The 18,038-nt window shown below is 43.4% G+C and overlaps 1 protein-coding gene across 1 annotated transcript; it reads left to right on the top strand.

Annotated features, from left to right (window-relative positions):
* The first annotated feature begins 1,416 nt into the window (after positions 1 to 1,416).
* Positions 1,417 to 14,003, top strand: jade1 (jade family PHD finger 1). Its single transcript, XM_080750124.1, has 11 exons — positions 1,417 to 1,532; positions 3,813 to 3,899; positions 6,031 to 6,101; positions 6,611 to 6,768; positions 6,964 to 7,148; positions 7,568 to 7,779; positions 8,305 to 8,472; positions 8,688 to 8,804; positions 9,364 to 9,978; positions 10,616 to 10,733; positions 11,996 to 14,003. The coding sequence occupies exons 2-11, from the start codon at positions 3,851 to 3,853 to the stop codon at positions 13,156 to 13,158; spliced, it is 2,856 nt and encodes a 951-aa protein (XP_080606250.1). The 5' UTR covers positions 1,417 to 1,532; positions 3,813 to 3,850; the 3' UTR covers positions 13,159 to 14,003.
* Positions 14,004 to 18,038: the final 4,035 nt, after the last annotated feature.

The following is an 18,038-nucleotide window of genomic DNA, read 5'->3' as shown; positions in this document are numbered from 1 at the left end:
TACACTTGTACTGAAAGACCTGCAAAATACACTCTCCCGATTTCACTGCGCCCTGCCCGATTATCTGCTAATGCATGGCCATTGGCCAGCTTAAAACCACGTGGTACGTGTTCCTCCGTGAGAGAGTGTTTTTTACTGGTGATTCAGTCAGAGTGTATGAAAGGGTGCGCTCGTTTTATTGTCCACGACATTGCAAGCGGCGCGAAGGCCAGCGGACCTTGGTCCTGCTCTTCGCCCCCGAGCGCCGCAGGCGCGAGTGGCCGCGAAGAGCGGGCCAGGGCCGCGCGGCCGGCGGAGCGCCGCGCGAGTTACGAAGCCGTGGTGAATGCAATCGTTATATTTATGCCCAGGCCGTAAGGCCTGGGCAAGCCCACGATAAACGCCCGCGCAGTCCGGTGCGCATTTTCGAACGCACCCTTTCCCCACACTCGGACTGAAACACCAGTAAAAAACACCATCCCGTTCCTCCGTACGGTTCCACTACAGGCTATGGGACGTAGCCACAGGGGACGTAGCCCAGTGGTTCCCACTCTTTAAAAAATAAAGGGACCCATAAAAATGCGACCCACAAATGGGTCCCGAGTCCCCAATAGAGGTAATACTATATAAGGGTCCCGGGGCGCAGCCAAGGAATACAGCAGGGCACTGGGGCAGGGGTCTTCAAGACTTCAACAGGGGGTCCAGGACCCCTAGGGGGTCCTCAGAGTTACTACAGGGGGTCCTCCAAATCTTTTTATATTAACACATTGAACCCTAGTGTCCATATGCTGAGAACTGTAGCCAAAAATAGCAGATTACAAGCTCACAACTGCAAGCTTCATAAGCTTGTGAGCTTGTAGATCGGCTATTTTCGGCAAAGAGGTTTGGTGTTGAGGTGCCAAAATAAAAGCCTGGGTTCCCGAAAGAGCAGACTTAGTACAGAGTAAAAGGTCAAGTTTGTAGGTAATGACGTCTGTCATTCAATGTTATATGAGATACTTCAATGGTTTCCTGTGTAAATAAAGCCAAGTGCTTTCCTAGGGTCTCCTTTAGGTTGACCTTGTACCAGTGAACCAACTGTACCGTCATGAAACTGTACTTTTTTTTCTATGCAAACTTCTAATAAAGTCTTCAATCAATCAATCAATCAATCAAGCTCAAGAAGTGGTTAAATATCTGAAAGCACACATTAACATGAATCCAAAATACACTGATGATTGTCAAACAGATATGGAATCTATGAAAAGGTTTTGGGGGGGTCCCTGCTTCATCTCTCTCAACTAAGGGGTCCTTCCAATCCTTAGCCTGAAAACGTTGAAGACCCATCTCTCAACAGTCCTCCAGGCCATGGGACGGTAGCCACGGCCCACGGGGGGACGTAGCCGCCGCCCACCTCCGCCGCGCCGACGTCGGTCACGTCAGTGTGTTTGTGTATGTGGAATGCGGCTCTGAAGTCTGAACGGAACAAGTCAAGCCTCTGTAAAAACCGCTGCGCTACAGACAGACACATCACATTCAAACTGCACACCTTTGCAACGGCCCTGACGTGCTCTGTATGTACCGTCCACTTTCTTTTAACAACTCTTCTTCTTTACACGGATTTAAAGTGTATATATAATATACTTTTTTAATTGGTCCATCATCTGCAATGTATTTTCCTTTATGAGTCTTATTTGAGTGAGTTTTTTTTAGTCCTAGTAGTATGGTGGTCGCTCAAAAACTAGCAGCAGTCCGCTAGGAGGAAAACCCAACGCAACATGATCGTCATTTTAAAATGGCGCCAAAGATTAACCTGAACCCAGTGGATGACTGGTGGATGTGTCACACACACACTGTGCATCAATCCATCCCAAAATGCCACTCATCCACGATAAAAACTACATTGTTTTGCCCCGTTTACATACATTTGGCGACGCTTGATTGGGCTGCACCATGTTAATTTGAGCACTACAGTAGTAGCTTAGCCTACAAGCTCCGAGCTAACATGTTAGCCACACTACCACCGCTGAGCCGCTGGGTTTCAGGATGGAAGACTCTGTCTATTTGCTGGAATGGACGGCTAATGCTAACGCTCATGTGTATTTAAACTGTACACACACGGTGTGTGTTGTTGTGAATCTGCGATGGTTCCTGAAAACACCCAGCTAACTAGCACTGTAGTTCGGTTATAAGCCACGCACTCGTTTACTAGCTATGCCTATGTGGTACGCAGTGGTGTAAAGTAACTAAGTACATTTATTTAAGTACAACATTTAAGTATTTGTACTGTACTTTACTTGAGTATTTCAAATACTTTACTTCTAGTTCTACTCCACCTACTACATCTTGGATCCAAATATTGTACTTTTACGCCACTGTACATTCATTTGAAAACTTTAACTAGTGTGTAGATTTTTATTATTATTACAAAACATACATTAACCACTTCAGACCTATATATACATTTTTGATATTTAGAAATGGCAGGTCTACAAGCTCACAATTCCTCGCATCGCGATGTGCAAAGCCAAGGACTTTTGTACATTTAATCAAATTGAAAACTTGTGACATCCTGCACAATGAGTACGTTTACTTTTGGTACTTTAAGTACATTTAGAATTCCAGAGTTTTACTTGTAACGGTATTTCTACATTGCAGTATTGATGCTTTTACTCAAGTAAAAACATTGAGTACTTTTTCCACCACTGCTATGTGGTATATCGTTTATCTTCATTGCTGGGGTGACCGACAGGGCCTGTGGTTGTGTGGGTTTGCCTATGGATTACATAACGTGCAAGTTAGCCATTTAGCTAATGAATACTTTCCCCTGGGAAAGTACTGTTGACTGGATTGAAAACAAGTGCACGTTATCTGCTCGCACGTGCACATTATGATGGCAGCAACACGCCTTAAATTACTTTTATAAGCAGTCTTTATAACCATTTTAACGTCGGCGACATACGATACGATGCCAACATGTCAGCCATAGTGTACGCGTTTTGACTGTGTTGTTAACCTAGTTACGAGTCGTTAGGGTTTCCAATCGTTGCCGACAGAAGCGCAGCTCGAGTACGTATTGTACACACTACTAATAATAATATTAATAATAAATGCTTTGAACTTTGCATAGGGTACTTTCTTTTGCCCTAATTGTAACGTTGCCGATGTGGTGTTTACATAACGCAGGTGTTTACATAACGCAGAGCTAATTTGCTCTAAATTGCACGTTTGTATTCATTTTACCTACACATTATTCTAAACCTAAGATTAAAACAAAACAAATGATAACAATAGTAATGTGTTATGTGAAGTCAATGCTGCCTACATCATACGATGTAAATGGAAAAAGTACCCTATGCGCCCGTGTCACTATGACGCGTTGTTTTCTCATTAGTGTGCACGTGGCGACTTGAATGCTGTTGTCATTTCCAGGCTGTTGTAGTTGTAGAGTAACAACAACCCCACTGTAATGTTATAGTCTATGGTCGCATCAGACTACAAGTGCAGTAGTAGTAATAATGCTTTGGATCCAAGATGTAGTGTAGTATGTAAAAGTATTGGAAATTGGAAATACTCAAGTAAAGTAGTAGTGTGTGCTTCTAATATTGCTGATGTTATAACAATATTCACTCATCACGTTCCAGAATTGTACATCTATTCTGTTTATCTGATATAGCATGTCTTCTGTAAACACATTATATTATTCATTTAAAAGAGAAATTGCAATTAAACCTGGTGACGTTAATGTTCTCTATCAGTATTAATTCAGTGGACAATTTCAAACATTGTATCATACTAGATGAAATAATACACATTTCTGTATTTTTTTCTTTCTTTGTACTTGACTTGTGAAGTGTGTGACCAAACTGGACTGTACCCAAGGCAGTGGACCATGAAGAGAAGCAGGCATGCAAGCAGCAGTGAAGACTCCGACAATGGAAGTAAGTTTCCTCTTCTGGCTGCTGCTGACTCATTCATACCAAAACTCAATATAGACAGAAGAATAAGGTCAGCACAACCTCTCTATTTCACCAGGGGATTCAGTAAAATAAAGACGTGGATATGGAACTAAGACTGTAGTTCATATTGTATATATATTGTGTGTGTGTGTGTGTGTGTGTGTGTGTGTGTGTGTGTGTGTGTGTGTGTGTGTGTGTGTGTGTGGAGAGAGAGAGAGAGACATAATATGGTATATGAGCAGGTGTCAGGCATAATCGCCTATAACATTTTCGCCAGGTCTTTTCGTCAGTTCAGAAAAAGCTAAGGTATGGCAACATGACTGGTACCAGTCATGTTGCCATACCTTAGCAACAGGCACGATGAAAAGTAAATTTTATTATGTCCCCCCTGTAGCCAAGCTATGGCAGCTCGACCACTCACTCGCGTTGATACAGGCAGCAAAGACAACAAATGCTGGGGTCGCAGTTTGATAAAAGCTAATGAATGCCGTTTTACCCACCTGTAGTCCTACTGTCCCTGTCAGTCACAGTTTATTTAGTGTCGGCGCTCCTTCGCTTAAGCCTACATCAATCCAAAATCCATTTTGCCTGGTTTAAAATGTTAAGTCGAGTGTCTTTAACGAGGCAATGATGACACGCTCTGTCTGTGTGTCAGACAGACAGAAAGACAGACAGGTAGACAGACAGACAGACAGACATAATTTGGCACAGAGCAGAGGAGAGCGCACCAGAACCAGACACAGAAAGTTTATGCTTGCGGGGTTGCGCGCCTCCCTCCAGAACAATTTTGCTGCATATCCTATATTTTACAAACCTTCTTCACCACAAAGCATAGCAGCAGTAGGCCTATGATAATATTCAAAATCAAATGCTATGATGTATATCGGGACATCATGACTCATGACCTATTTGCGCAGTGCACGTATCAATTAATTAATTATTATTTGGACGCACCTGATTCCAAAGCTCTAATCTGTATGTCTACGCTCAATTCTGATGTCAGACTGTCCATGTTTGCATATTATCCCTTTGTCATTTAAATATTATATTGATTGTGATTTGTGACAGGTGTTACCTGTCAAACGGTGACCATTACACACGGCTATGCACTCCATAGTAATCACATCAATACAGATAGTTATTGGAATCAGGTGCGTCCAAATAATTAATTAATTGATACATAACCTAATAAGCGGATTGAAAGACCGGCAAAAAGGGAGTCACAGAGTTTTTGGATTGATTGTAGGCTTAAGCGAAGGAGCGCCGACACAAAATAAACAGTGACTGACGGGGGCTGTAGGTGGGTAAAACGGCATTCATTAGCTTTTATCAAACTAGGCCTACAATACAAGCCCAGCATTTGTTCTGTCTCTGCTGCGTGAGTGGTGCGCTCTTCAGAGGCGTCAATTGGGTATGGCAAGCTATGGCAGCTGCCATACCTTGGCTACAGGGGACATAATAAAATGTACATTTCATCGTGCCTGTTGCTAAGGTATTGCAACATGACTGGTGTCACACCAGTCATGTTGCCATACCTTAGCTTTTTTTTAACTGACGCCACTGGCGCTCTGAGCTGCCCAGTCTGTGCTCTCTGCATGCGCCTCAGAGAGAAATAACATCGTGCTTTAGGAGGACCGGGCTGTGGACTTTTTGCCCTGTGCAAAGCCCTAAATGATTCCAATAGTTTTAACTTCTAATCTGTATTAATGTGATTTCTATGGAGTGGCATTGCATAGGATAGCCGTCACCGTTGTTTGACAGGTAACACCACTGGCAAGCAAACATGGACAGTCTGAGGGTAGGCAAAATGGCTCTTCAACAGCGGTGAATCGACCAGACAGGCCTGGTGAAAAGGCTCTCCTCCACGGTGAAAAAGCCATGCGAAAAGACCAAATGCGTGTAGGCAAATATGTTATAGGCGAAAGTGCTGGTGACCTATGAGCACAATGTCCACATTGTCCAGACATGTTTGGTTTTATCATGTTTGTTTTGCAGGCTTACAGCGTGACAGAAATTGAACCCATCTAGCGTGAAAATGCAGTTACAACAAAATGCGAATCAAATGTGCATTATCCTTATGGCTCATATTATAATTTATCTTGTCCTTTATCAGGTAACTCCACATGTTGGTCCCAGCACTCTAAATCACAGCCCAGGAGAGGAAAGGGAAATAAACCTTCTGAGGTACATCTTTTTAGAAACTATATGAAACTTAAACATGGAAAAAAGGTTTTTAGGGTATTTTCTGTCATCTTGACTATTTTCCATTAGTTTTTGCTTTAATTGTTTTTAATGAGCACTTTGGGAGTTTTATCTCATTCATGATTTCTCATCTGTTCATCACTGCGGCTTGGCTTTATCGTTCTGTTTTTGCAAATAAACGTGACTGTGTCTAGAGATGCTCCGATTGCGGCCGATACGATCAACTGGAATCAGTATCTACCGATAATGATCAAAGCCGATACAGGCATTATCGGCCGATCATTCACCGATCAATTGGCACATCTCTAACTGTGTCTATTAACCCTAGTGTCCCTATTCTGACCCCGGCCAGCTAAGGCCAAATATTGACTCACTCTGGTGCCTTTCTAGTTCCCACTCTGCCCTTCTCCCAGTTTCATCTCTTAGACTGAGATTTAGATTTCAAAAACGTAATATACTGCAAGTTAAATATTCACATTTCTATGGGTCAGGTTTTCCGCACAGACTTGATCACTGCCATGAAGGTTCATGATTCACACCAGCTGAACCCAGATGAGTACTACATCCTGGCGGATCCTTGGAGACAGGAGTGGGAGAAGGGAGTTCAGGTTCCTGTCAGTCCCCAGTCCGTCCCTCATCCAGTAGCGCGGTAAGACAACCAACAACATTCTGCTGTGTATGGTAGGCTAGAAATACAGTCCCACAACCAAATGACTGCAGGATTCACTTTCTACAACAGTAACCTGTTGTTAATGTTCGCTTGAGCAAGACATTCTAAAATGTAGTAATTTAGCATATAGCGAGTCTTGTACAGATTTTAAATGAAACGTCCCTTTTTCCACAGGGTTCTGGCAGAGAAGGGGAAGGAGGTGATGTTCACTAAGCCTAAGAAGATGATCAGGATATCACGCTCTGAGTCTCTGGGCTACGTGGACATCAGGACACTGGCCGAGGGGATGTGTCGCTATGACCTGGATGAGGAAGATGTGGCCTGGATACAGATCATCAACGAGGAGTTCACTGAGATGGGTGAGTGGGGTGGGCTGAGCTGGGGGCTTTGGTTGCATTGGGATGTTTTCCTGCTTTGGTCCACCTGTGTCTAGATAGATAGATAGATAGATAGATACCTTTATTATCCCAAGGGGGAAATTTAGTAATAGTCTAGTCATGCGAGCCAGACTGTTGCCTTCCACAATACAGTCAGGACCACGGAAGCACTTAAACTTTGTTTTTGTAGTTTGTAGAGACCTTTTTGCTTTCAAATGGCAGATTTTGAAAGAAGCCTATTAAAATAAATGTAGGGCAGACAGTATGACCAAATGCTGTGCAAGCAATATCTCTGTGATAATTTAAATGCCGGAAGGGAAATCAGTACACATACAGTTACATAATAGTAAAATAAATCAAGGAACAGATTATTATAACATATTTATTCATTGTGTCATTAGGAATTCCGGTGCTTGACGAGATCACAATGGAGAGAGTTATAGAGGAGTTTGAGTGCCGCTGCCATGACAACATGACCCATGCCACGGAGACAGAGGAGGGGCTGGGCATCGAGTATGACGAGGATGTGGTTTGTGACGTCTGCATGTCCCCTGACGGAGAGGACAACAATGAGATGGTGTTCTGTGACAAGTGTAACATCTGTGTGCACCAGGTTGGTTTGCCACGTCCCTTCTTATATATAGAGCCCATTATAGCCCATATAGTTGAAAACCCATTTTCAACTGTAGCAGTGGTGATTTTTTTTTTTTTTAATGTCAAGGACCCCCATAACTCTGAGTGTACAAATGAAGCAAAATAGAACCAATGATGTATAGTAAATGCACATATGAACATACAGAAGTACATCGCAGAATCCTTTGTCAGTTGAACCCCTAAGTTTTCACAAATCCTGTGAAGTGTCAAACTGTGAAAGAAAGAGTTACTTAAGAGTACTGAGTGAATTACTACTGTTGTTACCCCACTACTAATCCTAAATTACTGCCACAGCTACCAATAATAATTATGAAAAGGAGTAGAAACTAAATATTGTGCAATGTTTGTGAGGTTTCACAGCATACGTTCCCCTTCAAACAACAGTAATAACCTAAACTTGCATTGCATTTGGCATGTACACACACACCCTCTTTCCGCATACTTCTCAAAGGATTGAACACGGTGTTTGTTTGCCCCTTGATAGGCGTGTTATGGCATTCAGAAAGTCCCCAAGGGCAGCTGGCTATGTCGGATCTGTGCCCTGGGCATCTTGCCAAAGTGCCAACTGTGTCCGAAGAAAGGCGGTGCCATGAAGCCCACCCGCAGTGGAACCAAATGGGTCCATGTTAGCTGTGCCTTGTGGATTCCAGAGGTGAATCTGTTTAATCATGTTTGTCAAGTTATGTAACACGTGTGATAAGCAAAATTATAATGTCCATGAATCACACAGAGCGACATTGACCTTATGCGAGTGTGAGGGTATTACGGAATCCCGTACATCAATGTTGTCATGCGATCTTCAAATCCTTTTTACTGTGTAATCTAAGTTCCGATCGAGACCTAACGCTACAATACGTGTGTTTGTAGGTGAGCATTGGGAATCCAGAGAAGATGGAACCTATAACCAACGTGTCTCACATTCCCAGCAACAGATGGGCACTTAGCTGCTGTGTGTGTAAGGAGAAGAGAGGAGCGTGTATACAGGTACAGTACTGCAACTGTTCAAATGCAACTCTATTGAAATGATCCAATATCCAATTCATTGATGTCAGATGAGATCAGGTGCCACCCAGTGGTTGCCTGACCACACTACAAGAAGTTTAGAACAGGGAGAACATTTTCTTACCAGAATTGTTGTTCTGGAGCAGTTTTTACTAGTAACATACTCATGATACGAGGTTACTATGAGGTTACTGTGCACCTCAATCGCTAAACTCAGATCAGTTAACACAGGGAAGCTGGCAGAACCTTCGCTTTATTTATTTTTAAAGATATCTTTTTGCCTTGTCTGCCTTTTTATTAGATGGTATACAGTAGTGTGACAGGAAATGGGGGGTGACACGCAGCAAAGGTCATCGCTGTCAGGGTGCATCAGCAGCCTAGGTGCCCGGACTGCTACCCTAGCTGTCCGGGCCAGCTTTGGTTTATTTTGAACCCAGCTTGCGATAAACCAATCCCAGATGATGATCTAGGGAGATTTGGATCAGTTGATGTGGCACTTCACCACGAATGATCAAAAACTCCTGTGTTTGTGCTCCCACAGTGCTCAGCGAAAAACTGCCGGACTGCCTTCCACGTGACCTGTGGCCTCAGCGCGTCCCTGGAGATGAACACCGTCCTCACCGAGGAGGACGAGGTCAAGTTCAAGTCCTACTGCCCTAAACACTCTGGGCTGCAGGGGGCCGAGGCCAGAGACTCCGGAGGAGAGGAGGAGGAGGAGAAGGAGGCGGGAGACAGAGACAAAAAAGGCAAAAGAAGAGGCAGGGTGAGAGAGGAGGAGGAGGAGGGCGACGTCTCTTCCTCCTCCTTTGCTCCTCCAGAACTCCCCTCCTCCAGAGGTCCCACCGGCGAGCCGGAGGCCCTGAGCAGCCGACAGCAAGAGGAGAAGATCGTCAACCTCCGCAAGCTGAAGCTCCAGGCAATTGAGGAGGAGTTCTTCCAGTTTGTGGACGTGGAGGAAGTGGCCCGGCACCTCAAGCTGCCCCAGGAGGCAGTGGACTTCCTGTTCCAGTACTGGAAGCTGAAACGCAAGGCCAATTTCAACCAGCCGCTCCTCACGCCCAAGAAGGACGAGGAGGAGAGCCTGGCACGCCGCGAGCAGGAGGTGCTGCTCCGCCGCCTCCAGCTCTTCACCCACCTCCGGCAGGACTTGGAGAGGGTAGGTTTCCACTTTCTCCCTCCTTCCATAATGCAAGGCGGGAGGAAAAAGACAGTTCAAGAGCCGGGTCAAGCATAGAGCATGGCAAGCTTTAAGAGCAGGACCAGGTATTGAAACGGGTTGAGGGTCAGGGCTAGAGCGTTTGCTGCTACCTGCGGATGGATGACAGAGACAGAAGGAAGAGTGCACTGAGTAGGAATCTTTCTATAAACAGATAAAAACTCTGCCTTCTCCATAGAATCGTAAGATAAATATACCTATTACTAAAGACCCCTCCTCATCGTTCCATGCACATTTGGATGATAGGATGATTTGAATTTGTCTAATTAGCTTGGGGTGGAACTCTAGTTCCTACGTTTTTAGGATTGTGGTTGACAATGAAGTATACATGCACTACGTGGTCACTACAATATTTCTTGATCCAATGAAGTGTGTCACTGGTGTTCAGAAGGCTCACTCACTTAGTTGCCTTCACCTATGTACAGTATGAATGACATTCACATATGACGTCGGACACCATCAACATATGACGTCAGACACCATCAACATAAAGGCAACAGGGTATCTGAAATCGGATGGTTTCTTCTCTTCTATTTTGTCCTGACTTTGCTTGACTTTGCTGTGTTGTGGTCCTCAGGTGCGTAACCTGACCTACATGGTGACGCGGAGAGAGAAGATGAAGCGCTCTCTGTGGAGGGTTCAGGAGCAGATCTTTCATCACCAAGTCAGACTGCTGGACCATGAGCTGCTCACTGGTGAGTGAACTGGATTGTATTTTCTTTTTGGCTTCTCAGACGAATCTGAGTTGGGATATGTTTTCTTCCTGATTCTATATATACTTCTTCATACAGATTAGGCTTCAATGAATATATTTTAAAATACCTTTTTAATTGTTTGTAATTACCGTAAAGTATTACAATCAATGGAAAGCTGTCCTGTAAAATAATTGAGAATGCCACTTACGCCCTTTTTGCACCAAGCCCTCGATATATTCAAGAATCAAGAACAATGCAGAAGACTCTATTTTGCCAGTGCTGTATGCTTTTACAGTGTGGCCAAAGGCAAAGACTGTCTAGAACAGGGTTAGTTTGTATGTAGGTCCCTACAAATGTAGACCAATCAGACCATCCCCCAAGTGATCTACCGACTGAACACAAAATTCTGATTTCTACAGCTTTGCTCAGCAACTGTAAATTACTATTGACTAGACCTTACCCGTTCGAATATATGTGCTGCAAAATATGTGCAGAGTGTGGGTTATGGGGAAAGTAACTGTAACTGCATGGTGTGTGCGTGAGAATATGTCTGAGCATCATAATGTAAGGAGCAGCCCATGGAGGAGTGTATATTTATGATGGATACAAATAATTTAACAGCTAAATTAGGTGAATAGAAGTATGAGGATGTATTTGCTCCACATAATTTTTCTATACCCGTTGGAAGATGAGACACACATCACCCGTTGCATGCGTGACCCATGCAGAGAGAGAGAGAGAGAGAGAGACTGCAACATTCCTAACTGTGAGAGAGGTGTGTGTGGGCCCGGGGCTACAGATCCCATGGCCTGGAGGAACGGACCGTAACCCTGACAACAGGCTGTAGAGCTTAGAGTGAAGAAACGCTAATAAATAGCTATAATTTTGGGAAAAATGAAATTCGGGCTCCGTCACCGTGTGTATAATGCTAATGGCCAATGCCATGTTAAATTTGAGATCAGTCGCTGAAGCGAGTGAATAGATAATGCATTTTGTGACCTACTGACTGACTGACTGACCTCTCTCTCTAATTATAGTATGGATAACTAAAGAGAGGTCACGGAGGCCATGTTGTTATTAGCTGTAAAATAATAGAAAAATCAAAAATACATACATGCATACAAAAAGGTGTTGTTATTCGCTGTTCTAACACAGAATGTCAGTTGCACATTTCTTGCATTACTGAATGTTATTTCTAGAATTCATGAACTAAAACACTTATCTGTTCGCTGTTTCCTATCCACAATTCTAATCTGTTGTAGGTGATGCCTCAGCCAAAGATTTGGAAAGAATCTTCTCCCTGGGCTTGTTATCAAGCCAAGGCTCCCAGTCTGGCTCTCCATGGGGTCACTCCAGCCTAAAGACAAAACGTGGCTCTTCGAAGCACGAGAAGAGAAAAGGCCTCCACAGAAAACATCTTCCCAGTTCCCCGCACACTCAGAAGGACCGCAGCAGCAAACCACTGGACACAAAGGTTCGCGAGGGAGCAAAACTCAAGGAGTCCGTGACAGTTGAGGTGTCTGGCTACACCAGAGTCCCAAACATGGATGACGACCAGGGATATCAGGGGTTTCGAGAGGTTGCGAACCACGTCAAGCTACAAAAACATGAGAACAGGGCAGAGCCCAGGAGGGAGGCCCCAGGGCCAGAACACAAGGAGGAACAAGAAATGAGGAGCAGAGGGGAGGCGGTGGTGCTGCTGACCAGACAGAAGCACGAGAGCGACAACGAGGACGAAGAGGAGAAAAGGAGACGGAAGAAAAGGAAGAATGAAATCACAGACGTTACTCCAATCCTAACAAAAATGAGACTGGGGTTGAAGCCCCAGTTGGAGCGAACGGTATCGATTCGACTGGTCGATATCAGGGCCTCCGACTTCGACGACTACACCATAAACACAGGAACAGCCAGCAAAAGCCTAATGACCCCTGACCCCTCTACCACCGTCACTACAAAAGCCAACAAAAACCATAGTGCCCCCCCAGACTCCAATACTAAACCCGGTGGTTTGCCGAGGAAGACCCCTGCAAACAACTCCTCATCCTCCCACTCGGCCTCCAACGGCCACCTCAAGAACTGGGGGAAGTTTAGGATCCCCAAGAGGAGCGAGAGACCACCTGGGGCGGCCGGGAAGGAGAAGCAGGAAGAGAGGGCGACTGAGCCAGCGTCTGTGCAACAACAGCAGCAGCAGCGCAAGCCCTTCCTCAGGCCACTAACAAACACGACAGAGCCCTCGTACCCCAGAACCAGGCTCCGCACCGGGGCAGAGAACGAGTCCTTCAGCCCTTCCTCCGACGCCAAGCCGAATGACGGGGAGGTAGAGCACTGTCTGAAGAGGTGCCACTCTCACCAGCTGAGGGGAGACCCGTCAATCGCCCGTCGCTACGGTAACAACATCATCCGCAGAGGCGTGCTGGCGTCCTGATGTGACTCTGGCAGACGTTCCGAGGGTTATAAGAACGGCAGGTAATGTTCTGAGAGTTCTAAGAACACTTGAAATAAGCTGCACTGTTTATTGGAAAAAAAAGATAAACTGGTGGTGTGTCTCTCTTTGTAATCTTTATTTTTCTCGTCAGATGAAAATCAGTAAAATGCCTAGATTAAACAGAGCTGATATTTATTTTTTATTTGTAACATAATGTAAAATACAAATTTGGAAATATTTTACTTTTAGTTTTTCTTTGGCTAGTTTTTATTGGTTATTTTCCTAGAATAGAAAGATGTCAAGTTGCCACCTAACTCTTGCTTAGCTAAAAGCTTCATTTTGTGATTGACAGTTGTGATTATTGCTTGGGACCATACGCTTGCATTGTATTTTTTGTTTTGTTATTAAATAGTATTATTACACTTGCTGTGAGTCAGTTGCACTTAGTAGAAAAAGGTTAAAAAACATTGCATTGTGAACTCAATATCACGCCATTTCAGACAGAAATAACACGTACGAACAGCTTAAATTATGAATGTCAGCTTTCATTCATTATATATTGTCAGTCTACAAACATTCAAACATTTAGGCTCATTAGATTGTCATTGTTACTCTGGATTACAAATGGGGGAATTTTACAAAAAGGAATAATGAATGACCGTTTGTCTGCTGTCAAAAGCAGTAAGCACTCAAGTGTAATTGAAATGCGATTATCGTATCCATCACGTGCCTATCTTTTATTTCAAGAGTTTGCACTAAGACAGGAAGGCACAGGTATGATGTTTGAGCTAGAGTTATTTTTACACTGAAAAAAGCGTTTTTTGTACCTTTTTGGGCCGCTGCTGTACTACTGTTATGCAAATTGAATTTTGTTTTGTCATGTCTTAAGATGAATAAAATTCTTTCTCACGCGGCACACATTTGATATGTGTCTCTTTGCTAGTACTATTCTAACTTGAACCCAATGACTCAGGGTGTCCAAACCTTTTTCAGAGGGGGCCACATTTAGCCTGGTTCCAGCCCATAGACCCTCCCACTCTAAGAGTGGACTGTTTCAGCTGAGTCTGAAATCAGGCTAGGCCACATTAGAAAATATTAAAACACTGAAGTGCCAACTATCTCCTGAAAAAATGTACTTTCGGTCAGACCATAACAAAGTCACATACATTACAATCTTTTATTTAACTATCATCATAAACATTTAATATCAATGTTTTTTTTGTCAGGTGTGTGCTGAACAAAACACAAATAACTCACATTACCAAATGTAACCGGATGTGCAAGGTAAAAACAACAAAATAGCCTTTCTTTGACCCCTTCATAATGAGACAACAGGGAACAAGGAACCTTGACAAATTATACTATAAAATATTCCTGTTTGAAGGTGTTGGCAGGCTGTTTATAATACAATTTAGGAATGAAGCTGCGGGCTGTATAAAATGTGTCATCGGGGTGCGCTTGGTTCCTGGGCTGCACTTTGGACAGCCCTGCAATAACTGAATCTAAATAGATGCTGTAAATACTGAAGGATTACAGTTCTCAGTCACAACTGATTTCAGTAATTTGGATTCTATAGAGGCCAGTTTTCTGTCATTTGAACACTGCTTCTTTGTGCCATGTGGCCAGTAAATTCGAGCCTTACGCAGTGATGTTACTAGGTTTTCAATGTAATGGGTCCCAGGACCCACAGGTGGTCATTCAAATGTGTCCCAGAAAAGTTTTATGAGTCCTCAATACAATGTTTTCGAGCACTGTGAGCTTGTAGATCGGCTATTTTCAAAATGTTTGCCTATTTCTTATATTTATTTTACAATTTGGCTAATGTTTGAACTAAATACACATTTCTAAATACACTAGGCTACAGACACCCATTTAATTATATTTATATCACTGGACACAATTTATATTAAATGTTAAAATACTAGAGTACAAATGGAACAGGTCCATTTGGTTCCATTTGTTCACCGAGTTACAGACCCAAAAAGTTCTATGTGGTTCCTAACTATCATTTATCTGGGGACCCCCTGGAACTCCCTCAAGGACCCAGGACCCCACTTTGAGAACCACTAGTGAAAATAGTTTTTAGCTGTTCCAGGTTTAACTGATAATAAATCTTTACAGTGTTTATCTTACACAATACATTAAAAAACTAATTAAACTATCTAAACTAATGTGTGTGTGTGTGTGTGTGTGTGTGTGTGTGTGTGTGTGTGTGTGCTTCTGGCGACGCCCCCTCTGTTGAAATTGGATCCGCCGGTCCCATAGCTGGGAATACGAGCCAATGGACGGCGGTCACCATGGCGACGGGTGGGGGCGAATCATGGGCTGGCTTAGGCTTCAAACATCCCCTTTTTGCATTGGGGTCAATGTGGAGTGTGGGTGTGTTTTTAGCCACTTTAGCCCATTTTCCACTGGCCCAACTCCACACCACTCCACTCCACACCACACCGCCCACTTGTGCCAGGTTTTCCACTATAAGGACCTGGGTAGAGTGGTGTGAAAGTGGTACTAAACAGGGTACTAAAAAGTATCCACTCTAGAGTAGGTCTGAGCTAGGCCAAACAGGGCCAAACACTTCATAATTACTGATCACTCACTGACTTTTCATTTAGACCACCAGCCAGGATATAGTTGCAATACATGATAATAGATTCTATTGTGTTATAACCACTATTATAATCTATTATAGTGTATTTTAATTATCATAGTAATACATTAATACTTTATAATGTATTATAATCACAGTTATAATCCATTACAGTGCCTTATAATTAGGATAGTTGTAATACAAATTTATATTGTATTATAATCACAGTTAAAAGGGTCAATTTGTTTCTTACCGATAGGGGTACTTTTTTGTAATGGAAAATGTAGATATTTTTATGTGGTGCGGTGTGGTGTGGTGTGGTGTAGTGTGGTGTGGTGTGGTGCTAAAACTGCAGTCGAAAAGGGGCTTTAGTAAGTATAGATAGATAGATAGATAGTACTAGCCCTTACCCGTTCAAAGATATGAGCTCCGAAATGATGTGCAGTGTGTGGGTTATGGGGTGTGCACTGTGCACACATATGAGGGATGGAAAGTAACTTTAACTGGTGCTTGCATGATAATATGTAGGAGCATCAATGTAAGAAATACCTGTTTAATGGCTACAGAGATACTGTGTACCCGATCAGCATGATTTCTGTAACAGGGCCAGACACCCCCACCCCCCCCCCCCCCCCCCCCCCCCCTGCCTGCGCACACACACACACACACACACACACACACACACACACACACACACACACACACACACACACACACACACACACAGCTGGTTAAACATGTTGCCTCATGCTAGATGCAGAATAGATACGCCTCATGCTAGATGCAGAATAGATAGTAGATACACCATAAACATGCTAATATACAGCATACGATTTTTGAAAGTGACAAATGGGCTTCACAGTTATGTCAGGTGTGTTCTTATGCTAATGGTGATGCGATTTCAGATCAATTCACTGCGGGCCCCCATGAATGTTCTTCATGGGGGGGGGGGGGGGGTCCTTGGCCTGAAAACGTTGAAGACCCCTGATATGTATATTATATACTAATAATGTTCTTCCTGCTAAATGGCAAATGGTGCATTTATATAGCGCTTTTATCCAAAGTGCTTTACAGAGATTGTGCATTACATTCACCCATTCACATTCACCCATTCACGCACACATTCATACACCGGTGGCGGAGGAAACCATGCAACGCACCAACCTGCTCACCGGGAGCAATGTGGGGTTCAGAGTCTTGCCCAAGGACCCTTCGACATTAACTCAGGAGGAGCCCGGATTCGAACTGGGAACCCTTCGTGCTCTATTAACGGTTTCTCTACCCCTGAGCTATGCTGCCCCGCCTCCTGCTACTCTCAGTGACTTGTACTATAGGCCAGGTATACTCAAACAGCTGAAGCTGTGGGCCACATTACAACAATGGCAAGTTGCCAGTTCATAGAATGACAACATTTTTGATACTTGATAACTTCTGTCTTTCATTGATGCCTTATATTGTCCATCTTAACAACTGACACTGTTTTTTGGCTAATTAAACATACTGTGGTGGTTGATTTAGCATGAGAGGGCAAAATCTCAAAATATCTCGAATCGTCCATTTTGGGTTAATTGTGGGATCAATTGATTGATTGGTGGGCCAGTCAAAATTGCGCTGCGGGCCTGAGTTTGAGTATCACTGCATAGGCCTACTACACTGTAATACAACCCACAGTTAAGTCAGTCAAAGGGTCAAACTCGTTCTCCTGCTATACCACCAAAACGTGGAACACCTTACCGAAGGCCGTAAAGGAGTGTAGATCCCTAACATCCTTTAAAATCACCCTGAAAAACCACTTACAGGAGGCAGCCGCTCGTAACTGGTAAAAACAAATCTAGCCCAGCCTTACCCTCCCCTGACCCTTCTTTGTAATTATCTACTGTATATATTTTTTGCACTGTTGTTTTATTTTCCTTTTTCTCTGACTATCTACTGCAGCATAGTACTGTGTTCTATCCGTCTGTCATTCAATGTTATATGAGATACTTAAATGGTTTCCTGTGCAAATAAGCCAAGTGCTTACTAGGATCTCCTTTTAGTTGACCTTGTACAAGTGAACTGTACCGTCATGAAACTGTACCTTTTCCTATGCAAACTTCTAATAAAGTCTTCAATCAATCAAACAAACAAACAAACACATATTATATTGTACTACAGTGTGGCTGATCTATTGACTACTATACTGCTACTACTACTAGACACACACACTTAATTGTGTTTGACCATATTTTATTTGATATCTTTCATTTTATTATTCTTACTTTAATGTTGACTTTAACACCAACTTCAACTGGTA

This window comes from Nannobrachium achirus (assembly GCF_963921795.1).
Source record: "Nannobrachium achirus genome assembly, chromosome: 20".
Lineage (NCBI taxonomy): Eukaryota > Metazoa > Chordata > Actinopteri > Myctophiformes > Myctophidae > Nannobrachium > Nannobrachium achirus.
Note: the sequence above shows the minus strand (reverse complement) of the source record. Positions and strands in the feature narration are given on the sequence as shown.

Excerpts from the sequence above, each read along its gene's own strand:
- jade1 (XM_080750124.1), top strand. The coding sequence starts at position 3,851 with ATGAAGAGAAGCAGGCATGCAAGCAGCAGTGAAGACTCCGACAATGGA. Across the intron at positions 3,900-6,030 it reads TGAAGACTCCGACAATGGAA|GTAACTCCACATGTTGGTCC; the intron begins GTAAGTTTCCTC and ends GTCCTTTATCAG. Across the intron at positions 9,979-10,615 it reads TCCGGCAGGACTTGGAGAGG|GTGCGTAACCTGACCTACAT; the intron begins GTAGGTTTCCAC and ends TGTGGTCCTCAG.